Source organism: Anomaloglossus baeobatrachus, chromosome 11 (genome assembly GCF_048569485.1).
Source record: "Anomaloglossus baeobatrachus isolate aAnoBae1 chromosome 11, aAnoBae1.hap1, whole genome shotgun sequence".
Classification (NCBI taxonomy): Eukaryota; Metazoa; Chordata; class Amphibia; order Anura; family Aromobatidae; genus Anomaloglossus; species Anomaloglossus baeobatrachus.
The window spans coordinates 105,345,316-105,358,350 of record NC_134363.1 but is presented as its reverse complement, the minus strand read 5'-3'; the positions used below and the strand labels follow the sequence as shown (position 1 = coordinate 105,358,350).

Below are 13,035 nucleotides of genomic sequence, written 5' to 3'. Positions count from 1 at the left end.
TGTTCACACTGCACCTGGTGCCACTTCTGACCCTGTTCACACTGCACCTGATGCTACTTCTGACCCTGTTCACACTGCACCTGGTGCTACTTCTGACCCTGTTCACACTGCACCCGGTGCCACTTCTGACCCTGTTCACACTGCACCTGGTGCTACTTCTGACCCTGTTCACACTGCACCTGGTGCTACTTCTGACCCTGTTCACACTGCACCTGGTGCTACTTCTGACCCTGTTCACACTGCACCTGATGCTACTTCTGACCCTGTTCACACTGCACCTGGTGCTACTTCTGACCCTGTTCACACTGCACCTGATGCTACTTCTGACCCTGTTCACACTGCACCTGATGCTACTTCTGACCATCTTCACACTGCACCTGGTGGTACTTTTGACCCTGTTCACATTGCACCTTGTTCTACTTCTGACCCTGTTCACACTACACCTCGTGCTACTTCTGACCCTGTTCAGACTGCATCTGGTGCTACTTCTGACCCTGTTCACACTTCGCCTGGTGCTACTTCTGACCCTACTCACACTGCACCTGGTGCTACTTCTGACCCTGTTCACACTGCACCTGGTGCTACTTCTGACCCTGTTCACACTGCACCTGGTGCTACTTCTGACCCTGCTCACACTGCACCTGGTGCTACTTCTGACCCTGTTCACACTGCACCTGGTGCTACTTCTGACCCTGCTCACACTGCACCTGGTGCTTTTGAGTTGCTCAGTCAGACTCAGGCGTCAACCAGTTGTGTGCTTACTAGTGATCAGTCTAGCAGGAGTTAATTTCAGCAAGCCTGTGGATTGCTGCTAGGGTGACAGGTTACTTGAGACCTATCAAAGCCGCCACTGCCCTTTAAAAGGTGATGGAGCCTGTTCCTCCATGCTGATTATAGCTTCATTTGTGATACTGGTCCTTGTGCTATGGTGATCTTGTTCTGGCGATGTTCTGTGCATTATTTGGTGTGTTGTGGACATATCCTCATTATTCATTAATTTGCTCCTGAGCACATATTGTCTTGCCTCTGTGTGTGTGTGCACAGTGTGTTTGAGTTTTGTTTTTTCCCTGTGTGTCTATTTGTGTGGCATAAACCACTCCTGTGGTGGGGATAGGGGGGTATAGACCAGGGCTATTCAGGAGCTAGGGAGAGGCTGGCAATCCAGACCTTTTCACCATCAGAAGTACCTCTGGGATACGGCACCGCTAGGACCCCTTTAGCTTTAGGACCAGTGTAAGTGCCCCTATTCCAAGTTACCTTGTCACACTCCATGACATTCAATTTGGGCTGAATAAAGATAAAGATAATTTCAATCAGAAAAACCATCAGTTAAATATCTGTTAGTCTAGTTTAAGTTATGTGTTCTGTTATGTGTTCTGTCTGTGACTTCATCTTTTCAGTAATTTTCCTAATTATATAGAATGATAATACACTGCAACGTCTAGACCAGGCATCTGGCCCTTCTATGGTCACTGTATGGTTGCTGTTGGTGCTATAGGTCTTTGTAGTGGTAGCGTACTCCCATCAGATCTTACCACTGTCTGACCTAGACTTCAGTGTTCAACCTTTTTTTCCTACTTTCTGTTAATGGTTTTTCTTATATATTAAAAGGACTGACCCAATGCATCACCAAAGAAGATTTACCAAGGTGTCGCTGTTTTACTCCTCCCAGATTGTAATTGTGCATTTGCCCCTGTACACAGATACAGGACATGTATTCAGTGCAAAGCAGTTGAACACTGGTCTGGCCTTATGTTTCTCTAATTGCTTGTCACAGTTCTTGAATCCTAAGAATAAAATCTCCCTTGGTTTTCATTTGTTTAAAACTTTTATTTTGCTAACTATTGGGTATTTAAAGATACATTACCTGAAAAGGGATATCTGCCATTGTCTTGGCTAGATAATATGACTTTAGGCTGTACCAGTAGTTTAGATGTTCTCTGAGAAAGACAGACATCTCCAGAGGAACTATGGGTAAATATCAAACAGGTTTATAATAGAGGATAAATAATAGGGAATTAGTTATAAAAAAATAAAACTTAAGTAGAATGGAATAACCAAAAATAGGAAAATTATGAGAGAAAGATGTATAAAAAAGAAATTAAGCAATGAACAAAATATAAAACTTGGAGAATAGAGGTTAATAATAGGAATGTTTTATAGTAAATGTGAAATAATAAAATAAAAGAAAAAAAATATGAACGGAAAGATTTCCAAAAAGCTTGTCATAGACATGAGAAAAGAGTCTGCTGGTTTATGGATGACATTTGAAGTTATGTAATACAGTAATGTTCTTCCAGTGATAAACAGCTGTATAGAAATCAACAATCGAGTATGGGAAACTTTGTCGTCAAAGAGCTGTGTGCTCAATAGTGAGTGGACTAGCAGGAGTTAATTTCTGTAAGCCTGCTGGTTACCTTTTGGTTCACATGTTGTATGAGACCTATCAGAGGTACTTTTTAAGATGGAGTAATCTGTCTTCCCATGCCGACTATAGCTTCGCTAACTTGGTCCATGTGCTGTTGTGTTCCTGTTGCTGGTGATTTACTGTGTGCTACTTGGTGTGCTGTGGAAAATCCTCTCGTTGTCTGGTTATTTCTTCCCTACTCTTAATTTCCTGCTGATCACATATTGTCCTATATCTCCATGTGTGCTAGTTATGTGATTGAGGTTTGGGTTTCAAAGTTTGTCTTTATCTGTGGGTTCTACCACTCCAGTCCCGGTCCTTACCTGTGGTGGGGGAGAGGGTAATAGATCAGGACTGGTCAAGAGCAGGCTAAGGAAGGCGGTTCAGACATTGTCACCATTAGACGTATCTCTGGGAGTAGGGCCAGTCTATGTGCCCTGGTCCCCAGTTATCCCGTCACACCCCATGACAAGAAGTCTGTTAAGTGTAGAAAATACTTTTTTCCATTAGAAATTATGTTAGAAAAGTTTTCTTTGCTTTTCTGATTACAAAAAAATCTTTATATTTAGAATTTCACTTAAAACTTGGAAAACAGTATTCACGGAATCCATTCACAGAACTACAGCATATCCACAAAAATCACTCACTTGACTATATTGTGTGAACAAGAGTGTTTTGTGGTTGGGACGTCACACAAACAGTTTTTCAAAAGAAATGAAGCATACTTTGCTTCTTTCAGTTATCATACATTTATGCCAGAATTCTTGCTGCCTTTAATGTATACAAATAACAGGAAAAATGACCGGCTCAACATGGAAATAAAAGTGTATTCAACATGTGGTTGTGCCACCCCCACGCCTGTAGCAGCCAAGCTGCTCGGGTCCGCTGCGTGGCTCTATGGATCCTCCGCACCCAGGGGTCACGCGGACACGCCAAATGAAAAGGGGGACGTAGTTGTACGGGCTTGGCCGTACTCGGTTCGTGACTCCACCCACGGTGTGTGGTGAAGTGTGACACCACCGCTGCTGTTGCAGGGATACCTGGAGGAGATGTGATGGCAGCTGGATGTTAACCCCTCCGTGGGTAGGGATGGTTGCCCCGGAACCCGGTGGTTTGGTGCAATGAATGGCGGTGGCAGGGGCCCGCGCGCTCAGACGTACCAGGGGGTATTTGGTTACTCACAGTTAATAAATCACACGAGTCTTTTGGTAAACCAAATGTCCTGGTGGCCGGCCGCCCTGGCCGGTTGTACTCTGGTCCTTCACCCGGGCTGGTGGTCACCGTCTCTTTCCTCTGCACTGCTTTTGTGTTTGTGTAGACGTCTCGGTGTGAAACGCAAGAGTCCGCTCCCGGTGTTTTGTGTACCTGAGGATCCGTGCCCGCTGACGCTGACCTGTGGGATCTACTGGGCCCTGGCGGATGCCCTATCCCTCTCTGTGGGTGGTTGTCTGTTTTCAGGACTTTGGTTGGGACAGGACCTAAAATCCTGTTTAATTAGCTAGGCCGTTGGGTCCGGTCCTGTTTTGTGTACCTGAGGATCCGTGCCCGCTGACGCTGACCTGTGGGATCTACTGGGCCCTGGCGGATGCCCTATCCCTCTCTGTGGGTGGTTGTCTGTTTTCAGGACTTTGGTTGGGACAGGACCTAAAATCCTGTTTAATTAGCTAGGCCGTTGGGTCCGGTCCTGGCTTCAAGGTCAAAGTACCCCCTCTGTGCATGGTTTCTGGGTCGGTTCTCCAGTGTCGGTACCGGCGGGCTCCAACCCTGTCCCGATCCACCTCGAATCTCCGGCTGCCGTCTTCCCGTCGCCTGCTGATGGAGACCACCGTCTGCCACCTAGCCAAGGCACCAGGGCTCCAACCCCGGCACCTGTCAACTTGAGCTTCTCCTCCTGCTGGAGCTACACCTAGCCCCAGTTTCCACTCCTCTCAACTTGAACTTTCAACGTTATCTCTCAGACTAGACTGACGTTTTTCCTGCCCCGGGCTCTCTAGACCCCTAGGTGGGCTTTTACCATCTGCCTGGTCCGGGCCACTGGTGTGCCTGTCTTTCCCTGAGGGGGGTGGCTAGGGTTTCAGGTCGGCTGTGTGTAACCCTGTGAGGGAAGATGTTGTGCAGGGACCTACTGTGTGACCACCTGGCTCTGCCAGGGTGTCACATGGTTCCACTGTGGTTTTAGATGTCAGGTTACAATCTAAGTTTTGTATGATAACTTCATCTGATGGTAATTTGAGCAGACTTTTTTCTAATGAATATGGCCAGCTTAAAGGGGTTTTCTCAAAAGAAAAATTTATTACCTATCCACAGTATGCACCTGAGTTCTCCACTTAGTCTGTGGTTAGGAAGAAGTTTGTATAGAGGAGCAGATAATAGGAAAGTAGCCAAGTAATTGGGCTCAGATTTTTTTTTTATGCTTATTGAAAGTAGCCTAAAGCAAAAACCTGACCACCAGTCCATACAAACTCCTGCTCATCACAAGAACTGGTAAAGAAGCATGAAGGACTCAGGAGGACTGCATGGCTAGTGATTGATGATAAGGTGATGAGTGATTGATGATGAGGTGATAAATCTTTGTTCTTTAGAAAACTCCTTTAAGGTGTAAAACTAGAATATTAATACTAATAAAATGTATTGACTTAATAGTTGCTCTTACAGGTTAATACAGTTGGCATAAGAGCTGCAAACATAAGAAAGAGCATGGAGAAGAACAGGAAGCCTGTGTTATTTAATACTTTGCTGGCATCATCACCAATGTGCAGGTACAGCAGCCCGATCAGAACCCCGATAAACAGGTGAGACATGAAACGCAGGTGAGTCAGGACCTGGGAGGGTGGGAAAGTACAAGCAACATCACATGTAATGTCCCCATACAGAGAGAACTTGTTGCCTGTAAGAAGAACAGAACAGGCAGCTTCATGTGATACAAACAGACTCATTGGGAGAAAAACATAGGAAAAAAAGAAAAGAAAGGCTCATGGTCAAGGAAGACAAACAACACAAATCCTCGGGTGCAAAAAACTGTACAAATGACCACAGGTACCTGAAACAGTATAAATACAGAACACTTCAAGAGACTGTGATGCTTCTTACATCTGTCATGACAATACCAGAGATATACAGTACTGTGCAAATGTCAATAACTTGCAATTAACAAACTGCAAACTGAATGAACAAATTCAATATTTGCTATGATTGCCTTTTGCCTTCAAAACAGCACCAACTCGGCAGAATGGATGCTCCAAACATCTTGGAGAACCAACCACAGTACTTTTGTGAATGTCAGTACCATTTCCTCGTAAATATGTCCTCAAGTGAGGGACCCCGCATCCAGGTCTCCTCTCGCCTCTTTTACTCTGCACCTATGAATTTCAAATAAAGTATCTCCGGTACAGCAGCTGATTGCGGTCAGGTTTTCTTTCTTACTTGGACCATTTCCTCAAAAATAAGGCCTACCCTGGAAATAAGCCCTAGCGTCATTTTTCAGGATTTTTTTCACTATGCTCAAAATACTGTATAAGCCCTACTCCAAAAATAAGCCCTAGTTAGAGTTCATAAAAAAAACAATTTAAATAGTGTCCAGGAGCTATACATGTAAAAAGGAAAATCAATTGGCAATAGCATGCAGCAGTAGAGACAGAACCTCCACTAAGGAAAGCAGACACCCCAAAACAACAGCTATCAAAAGATCCTACTGCTTTCTGCAATGAGAAGATGCTGATATCCGAATGGAACGAATATGGCGAGCAAAGTATGATAACCAAAGTCAACAGGATACAAGGGAAATGCTAAAAAGCACAAGTGCGTATCCGGTCGGCGACACTTATTTCCTGAGTTGGAAGATATAATCTGTGATTGGGTCTCTGACAGGAGAGCAAACGCTTTGAATAAATGTTGATTTTTTTTTTGTTGAAGAATAAATATATTCATGTAAAAATAAGACATCCCCTGAAAATAAGCCCAAACTCATCTTTTGAAGCAACAGTTAATTTAAGATCCTGTCTTAATCTTCAGGAAACATGTTGTTAATTTTTGTTATTTTGTTAATTGGTAAAAATAAACTAAAGTAAATAGCTGAATCAAGAGGTGCAGAAGGTAACACAAAGACCTAAAATATAACTTTTAATAATATGCGTATAAAAAGTGAAACAGTTCACTAGGTGAGATAAAAAAACAGACACGTAATCAGCAATGGTACCCATAAAACTGAAAACGGGGCATGGCTGAAAAAAGCCCAGTTAATAACACCACTGACGTTTTTATGGGCTAGAGGTGGTGAACTAAGACCATAATCAGTCACCACATAGTAAAATAAGGTGTAGTGGGCTGTACACAGACACACTGATCCCTAACACCACTAATATCAATAGTAGGGGTGGGATCCAAAGGTATCTTGATAGCCAATCAAATATATAGCAAGGATCTAGGCACCGTAGTATAAAGTTCCCAAATAAAAGGGAACGACCTTACCAGATCCTGAAGAAAGGCACAGGGCAAAATGGTACGAGGTTAAGGCTCTCCGGGGAACTGTCACCCAGCTCTTCAAATCCCATATAGAAGCCCAAAGCAAGAAACCTCTAATTGTAAAACGAAACACACACCCCGACGCGTTTCATGTGGTACACTCTTCAGGGGAGTCCAGGTGGTTGATAAAGGGTACTGCCCATATACATCACATATGGCAGTATAATCGTGCCCAGAATCACGCACACAAGCTGCGTGCCAAGACAAAAATTTCAAATGTGCCGTACAAAAAAATAAAATAAAAAAATAAAAATATACTATTAACTTTTCTATTTTAGAAAACATAACTTTGCAGTATTGTTTTCAACACCTGCCTAAAACCTTTGCACAGTACTGTGTATCTCTTCCTACCTTCCCGATTCATTTAATTTCATACTGATCAACGTCTTATGACATACCGTATCTCTCAGAATTGAGAGGAATGTGCGTTTGAAGAGGATGCAAAACTGATTCATGGAGCTTGTTGCAAATGTATGGCTCTCAATATGACCAGAGACGTCCTGCTGGAAAATAGAAAGAGATAGTATAGATTGAGAAAAGAGACATGAAGATATATATATAAATAAATAAAAGAAAATCAGATCACATGCATATAATAACTCACGCACATAATAATACAGGATCTAGTTGCCCCTTGTGGTAACACTTCCCCACTAAGGGCTGGCAGACGAGATATCAGTGTACATAGGAGTCAGTTCGTTCAATAACATGTTAATGGTTACAAAGCCTTAAACTAGGCAATTACATTGTGTTCACGCTTCTGTGCCGCCCTGGCGCGGACCAGGGTGCTCGGGTCCGGGGTGGTCGTGGCTCGAAGGGGTCCGGACTCAGGCTCAGCAAACACTCGGATCCTTGAAAGGGGATTATTTACAGGGGAGAAGTTCGTGTCGCCACCTGCGGGTTGCGGGAATGGGAGTACCGCTGCTGCTGGAGGGAGTACCGGGGCAGATGGTGTGGAGCAGCAAGGTGTCAGTCCCTCTGCAGGTAGGGAAGGCCCCAACCTCTGGGGTTTTGGTGACTATTTGGGAGGACAGGGTGCAGGGGACCAGTGTACTCACTGTGGGTAGTCGTGGTGCTGGATGAGGATTATAAAGTAGACACTCACACTGAAGATAAACCAAAGTCTCTGTGCCTCACTGTCACTGCGGGGAGCCCATCCAGGTATCCGCTCCCACTAGTGTCACTTGGTAATCCGGAGCCCACCTCTGTGCATAAATTAGTTGTCTGTTGTGGCCCCTTGGCTTGAAGCTGTTAGGGCCTCGCTCACTATATTTAGTGTAGCTGTGCTCTTGATGGCTGGCACTTGGGATTTTAGTGGGCTGCTTTACTGGAAAACCCTATCCCACACATTGTGCTGTCGCCTTCAATCTCTGAGCTCTAATGGAAGTTCTTGAAGATACTCTCCCTCCCAGGTTAATTATCAGGACGTTGAACCTGCTCCTAACCTAGGGTACTGTACCCTGTCATGCTCGGTAACGGTCAGTTCTTTTGGGTTTCTGATGCTGACAGTCCTCCTAGACTATGTCCGTCGCACCCTTTTCCAATGTCACTGCCACCGGTCCCTGACTCCTCTGGTCCCGGACCACCGTCTGCGACCCAGCCTCGGTCTAGCTCCCAGGGAGCTACAACTCCAGCTCCTCACTCTTTGAGGGCTCTCCCTACTCTCTTCCTTCCTCCCTCCCACCAGTCTGCCTGACCCCTAGGTGGGTGACCCTATTCCAGCTTAACCAACCCACTGATGTGTCTGACAGGTCATAATGTGAGGTGTTATTGGGATTTGTGGTGCTGATGGTAGTGACACCAGTTTCTTAGGAACCTGGAACCATGGGGGGTAGGCCCTGCACCCTGGGTAAGGATTGCAGCACCCTGTGGCACCCTGGTATACTCAGGGGCGCCACACTTCCAATCAGGCATTCCGTTTGTTTGATCTAGTTAATGGAACAGATCTGTTACAAAACTGATGCAAATGGAAGCAGAGTGATCCAATTACTATTATAGGGTCAATCTAAGTTCATGATGACTCCGTTTTTAGAATGACAGACAAAGTACATCATGGAAATGTTTTTTTCTGTTCTATACACTGACACATAATGAATCACATATACAATAGACCCCATGATAATCAATGGGGTCCTTCTGCTTCCATTTGCATCTTTTATGCAACAAACTAATTTTTGGAAATCAATTCCATATGTCTCCTTAAAGACACAGGAGCTACTTTTCTTTCTTACAATTTAATTTTTTCCTCTCCTTCTTCCAGGACCATTTTTATTCCACCTACAGTACAGACATGGAGCACCCCACGGGGCCTGGAGGAATACTCGTCACCGGGCCAGTGGAGGGTCAAGGGAAGTCACGGGTGGCCCTGCCCAGTTTCGTGACCCTGAGGTGTCCACAAAAGGGATGGATGGATGATGGGATGATGAGGGTATTGGAAGTAGTAGTTATCTCGTGATGCCACTTGTGGTGTGCGGCCAGGGATTAGCCGCCGCTGCGGGTGCTATCCTCTGGGGCGCATGGTGTCGCAGCCGTTATGGTTCAGCTCCCCACAGGTAGAGCTAGGCCCCAGGAAGGATGATGGGGACGGTAGTGACCGTTGGCGCCGGAGCGCGGGGCACCGGCAATGAGGGGGGGACTCAGTAGTTGTGATTCACGATTTTTACTCAGTGTCCGGTTGCTACCCTAGAAGTGCCGGTCTCTGCCGTGCTGGGCCCCAGCTGATCCCGGATAATTCGGAGGTCACCACCGGTGTTGTGGATTGTGGGCCCTTCCTTCTTGCGCTTTCTATGCAACTTCCAGGGACATGAAGTGCTTGGGGACCCATGTTCAGCGTTAAATTTCCCGTCCTATCTGCAGGCAGCCCAGGTCCGTTTTGGGGCCTGACTGTGATCACGACTCCGGGCTCTACGTTGCTACTGTGCTACGGGATTTGGTGGTGGACAGAGGGACTTGAAAGCCCCCTGTCTATCGGATTCTGGTGGCGCAACTTGAAATATACGCTACGCTAAGGCTCCCTGAGGCAGCAACTAAGCTCTCCCCTCGGCGACCGTATTTAATCCTGTGTCCCACAGATTTCACCAGTAAGTTCTCTTGCTTCCTTCCCCAACCAGAGCCAGGGCAGAACTCCCTTGTGTAAGTGACCTCCTCTCTCCCCCCCAGTGGCCGCCACCCCTTCCCTAGTGGGTGGATGCCCCAGTGTTTGGTGGTAAGCCTTAAGATCCGACCCTAGCCCGGTCCCCAGTGGGGAAGGCAACCTGCTGTGTATTTATGGAATGTTTGGATGTGGAACCGGCACCGACCTTCTCACTACCCAGGATGAGTACTGCACCTTAAGTGAGGTGCAGTACCCTGTGGCGACTGAAGCCTCAGGGGCACCACAGACACACTTGTTCATTCAGTGGTTTTCATTGTTCATTATGGAATGTGAACATTATAGATTCAGATTAAAGAAAGAAAAAAAATGAAGGAACACATATGGAAGTAAAGAGTAAAGAAACACATGTGAAACAAAAAAGAATATGTATTAAACCTTAGATTCCTCAAAGTACCCCTCTTTTATTCTGTTGACACCTTTAGAAGCCCTTGGCATTTTCCCAAGGAGCTTCAGGTGGTACTCACATGGAATGGCTTTCTGGGAGGTTCTGGGTCTGAGTCTCACTACCTGGTGAGACTCTGCTATTTAAATTTGGTTATCTTTCTCTTGGGAAAGAGAGGGTTAATGTCAGTTTGCTTTCCTGCAGCCTCAGACTCCTGATCAGGTGTTTCCGGTTAGGACCACTCCCAGTCCCTTTATATACCCTCTGCTACCAGCAGAGAGTACTGGTTATTGTTGATTCATTAGGATTCTGGTCTTGGAAGTATAAGTGTAGCGCCCCTGAGGCCATCAGGGAGCTACAAGATACTGCATCCCCACCAGGATGCAGGGCCTACCCCCCCACCTGGGACCATCAAGGACATCACTGACCTTGAAGTTCAGGACACAGTAGCACCGGGAGAACCGGGGAACAGGACCAGAGACTCCGACCCACAGGGTTCACGCTACTGTCATACGGACTACCGTTAAGAGACTACCAGGAGGGGACCCCCAGCCGCTCAAAGCCACGGGGACCCATCAACCAAAGAGAGGTGCAGGGGAAAGAAGCCACCAGGTCACTAAACCGGCACTGGGAGTAAGAGGACCTGCGGTCAACACCCGTCTTCCTCGGGTGACCAGTTTACATCTTGCCGTGAGTAAAGGAACCAGTTACACTGCAACCCCTTGTGTGGCCTGTCTTCTTTCAACACCCATCTACATCACCTATCCTCTAGGGCCTGGCCCTGCTTGTGGAGGGCCTAACATCCAGGCTGCCACGAACACCAGCTCCAGTAGTGAAAACTGTCAGCGGCAGCTCCATCCACATAGCCGCAACCCGCAAGTGGCGTAATGTCATAAACTATCATTTAATTTCCCTGTAAATATACCCCTTTTAAAAAAGCACCCAGGGCAACGGCCACAAAGTGACATTCCCCAGTTATACACCGCCCGGGACCGAGTACCCCATAAGCCTGGCCGACACATAAGGAGCTGGTGAAACTCTCTCTTGGAGTTGCTGGTGTAGCTGCAGTCTTGGTTCTGACTGCAGCAGTCTGTTGTAGTATTTTCCCCCTGTCTGTCTTCCTTTACCGGTGTGTTGCTTCAATGCAGTGGTGGGGCTAGCATCCTTCACATGCCCACTCCCTGGCCAGGGATTATTGTATGGTCATCTCAAGGCTTCGGGTTCCTGCTCGGCAACAGGTGTATAGGGACTGGCTTAGGAGAGCAGCAGTAGATAATTGGAGGAGGTGCCCATCTTCCCTCTCACTAGTGCTAGGGTCCAGCATTGTTGAAGTGTCCCTGGTGTACCCCTTGTTTGTTGTGATGTTACCACTGTTTGTTGTGTGTTGTACCTCAAGCCGGACCTTCCCCTAGTCCGTGTGTGACACTTTCCAACAGTGTTGATGAAATTTTCAGAGGTGCTGAAAACCTGCTTGCCACTTCGCCTTTACTCTAAGATTCAACTCATCCCTAACCATCTTAATAGATGGTGATGGAGGCTATGTCCTCTGATGCAGCACTTCCCCCCACCCCCTTTCCCCTCACTATCCTTGTTGGTCACATAGCCATTACATTACTTGGAGGTATTTTGGTTCATTGTCATGTTTCAACAGAAATGATAGTCTGAGTGAAAACCAGATTGGATAGCATGTCATTATACTGTAGTAGCCACACTCAGTGAGCCTTGAATTTGGAATTAATGAACAACAGTTTCGCTACTAAATCAGCCCCACACCATCACACACCTCCCCTTCCATGCTCCTCGGTGGGCACAATGCATGTAGAAACCATTGTTTCCTCTTTTTTTTTTTTTTAAAATCATGTTCATTTTTATTACACAAATTGTTTATCTTTTATTGTATAGAACAATAAAAAGAAAAATAAAATGTAGCATTAAAAGTTCACCTGTGTTTTATTCATACTGTATCTTTTGGTTTAAAATACGCATACCAAATGTAGAGGGGAAAAAAATGGGGTCCGTCTTACAATTCGGCAGTGTCTTACCGGTGAGGGGTGGTGGAGCAGGGTCACAGGATGCAGGGGTAGCGGTGGAGCAGGATGATGGTGCGGCGGGTGTCCCAGATGCTGTCCCAGAAACTGTCGGCTGTGTGGGCTTCAAAGAAATGGTGCCCGTAATCAGCACAAGAGCAAATTGAGATATTGGCTCAGTGAGAAGCCAAACTCTCATCTGCGCACATACCATTTTCCTTAAGTCTACTGATGGGAGATCAGTGGGCCAGAGATCGCGCGTGCAAAGATGAGATCTTGAGCCGAGAGCTCCATCTTCGCACACGTCAATTCCGGGCACCATTATTTGAAGCATGGCGCCCACACCACCAACATTTCCATGGTGGCTGCTGCTTCACCGCCCACAGCACAGCAGGCCTCAGCACAGCCACCACAGCAGAGCGCCCGCAGCATTGCCCTGTCTCCTGCTACCTCTCTCCACCACTTCCTGGTAAGCTACATTCGGATTATAAGACGCACCACTCATTTTCCTCCCAAATTTTGGAGAGAAAAAGTACATTTTATA

The 13,035-nt window shown here is 46.3% G+C and overlaps 1 protein-coding gene across 3 annotated transcripts in view; it reads right to left on the bottom strand.

The window, feature by feature from the left end:
• ABCG4 (ATP binding cassette subfamily G member 4) overlaps nucleotides 1–13,035 on the bottom strand; it is a 181,169-nt gene that overhangs the window by 22,412 nt on the left and 145,722 nt on the right. For 2 of the 3 annotated variants that reach the window (XM_075328292.1, XM_075328294.1), the window contains 3 exons: nucleotides 7,327–7,431; nucleotides 5,061–5,229; nucleotides 1,868–1,968 (listed from right to left, as the gene is read on the bottom strand). In XM_075328292.1, coding sequence (XP_075184407.1) covers nucleotides 1,868–1,968; nucleotides 5,061–5,229; nucleotides 7,327–7,431 — 375 coding nt within the window. The remainder of the gene's footprint in view (nucleotides 1–1,867; nucleotides 1,969–5,060; nucleotides 5,230–7,326; nucleotides 7,432–13,035) is intronic. The other variant, XM_075328293.1, reaches the window with a different exon arrangement.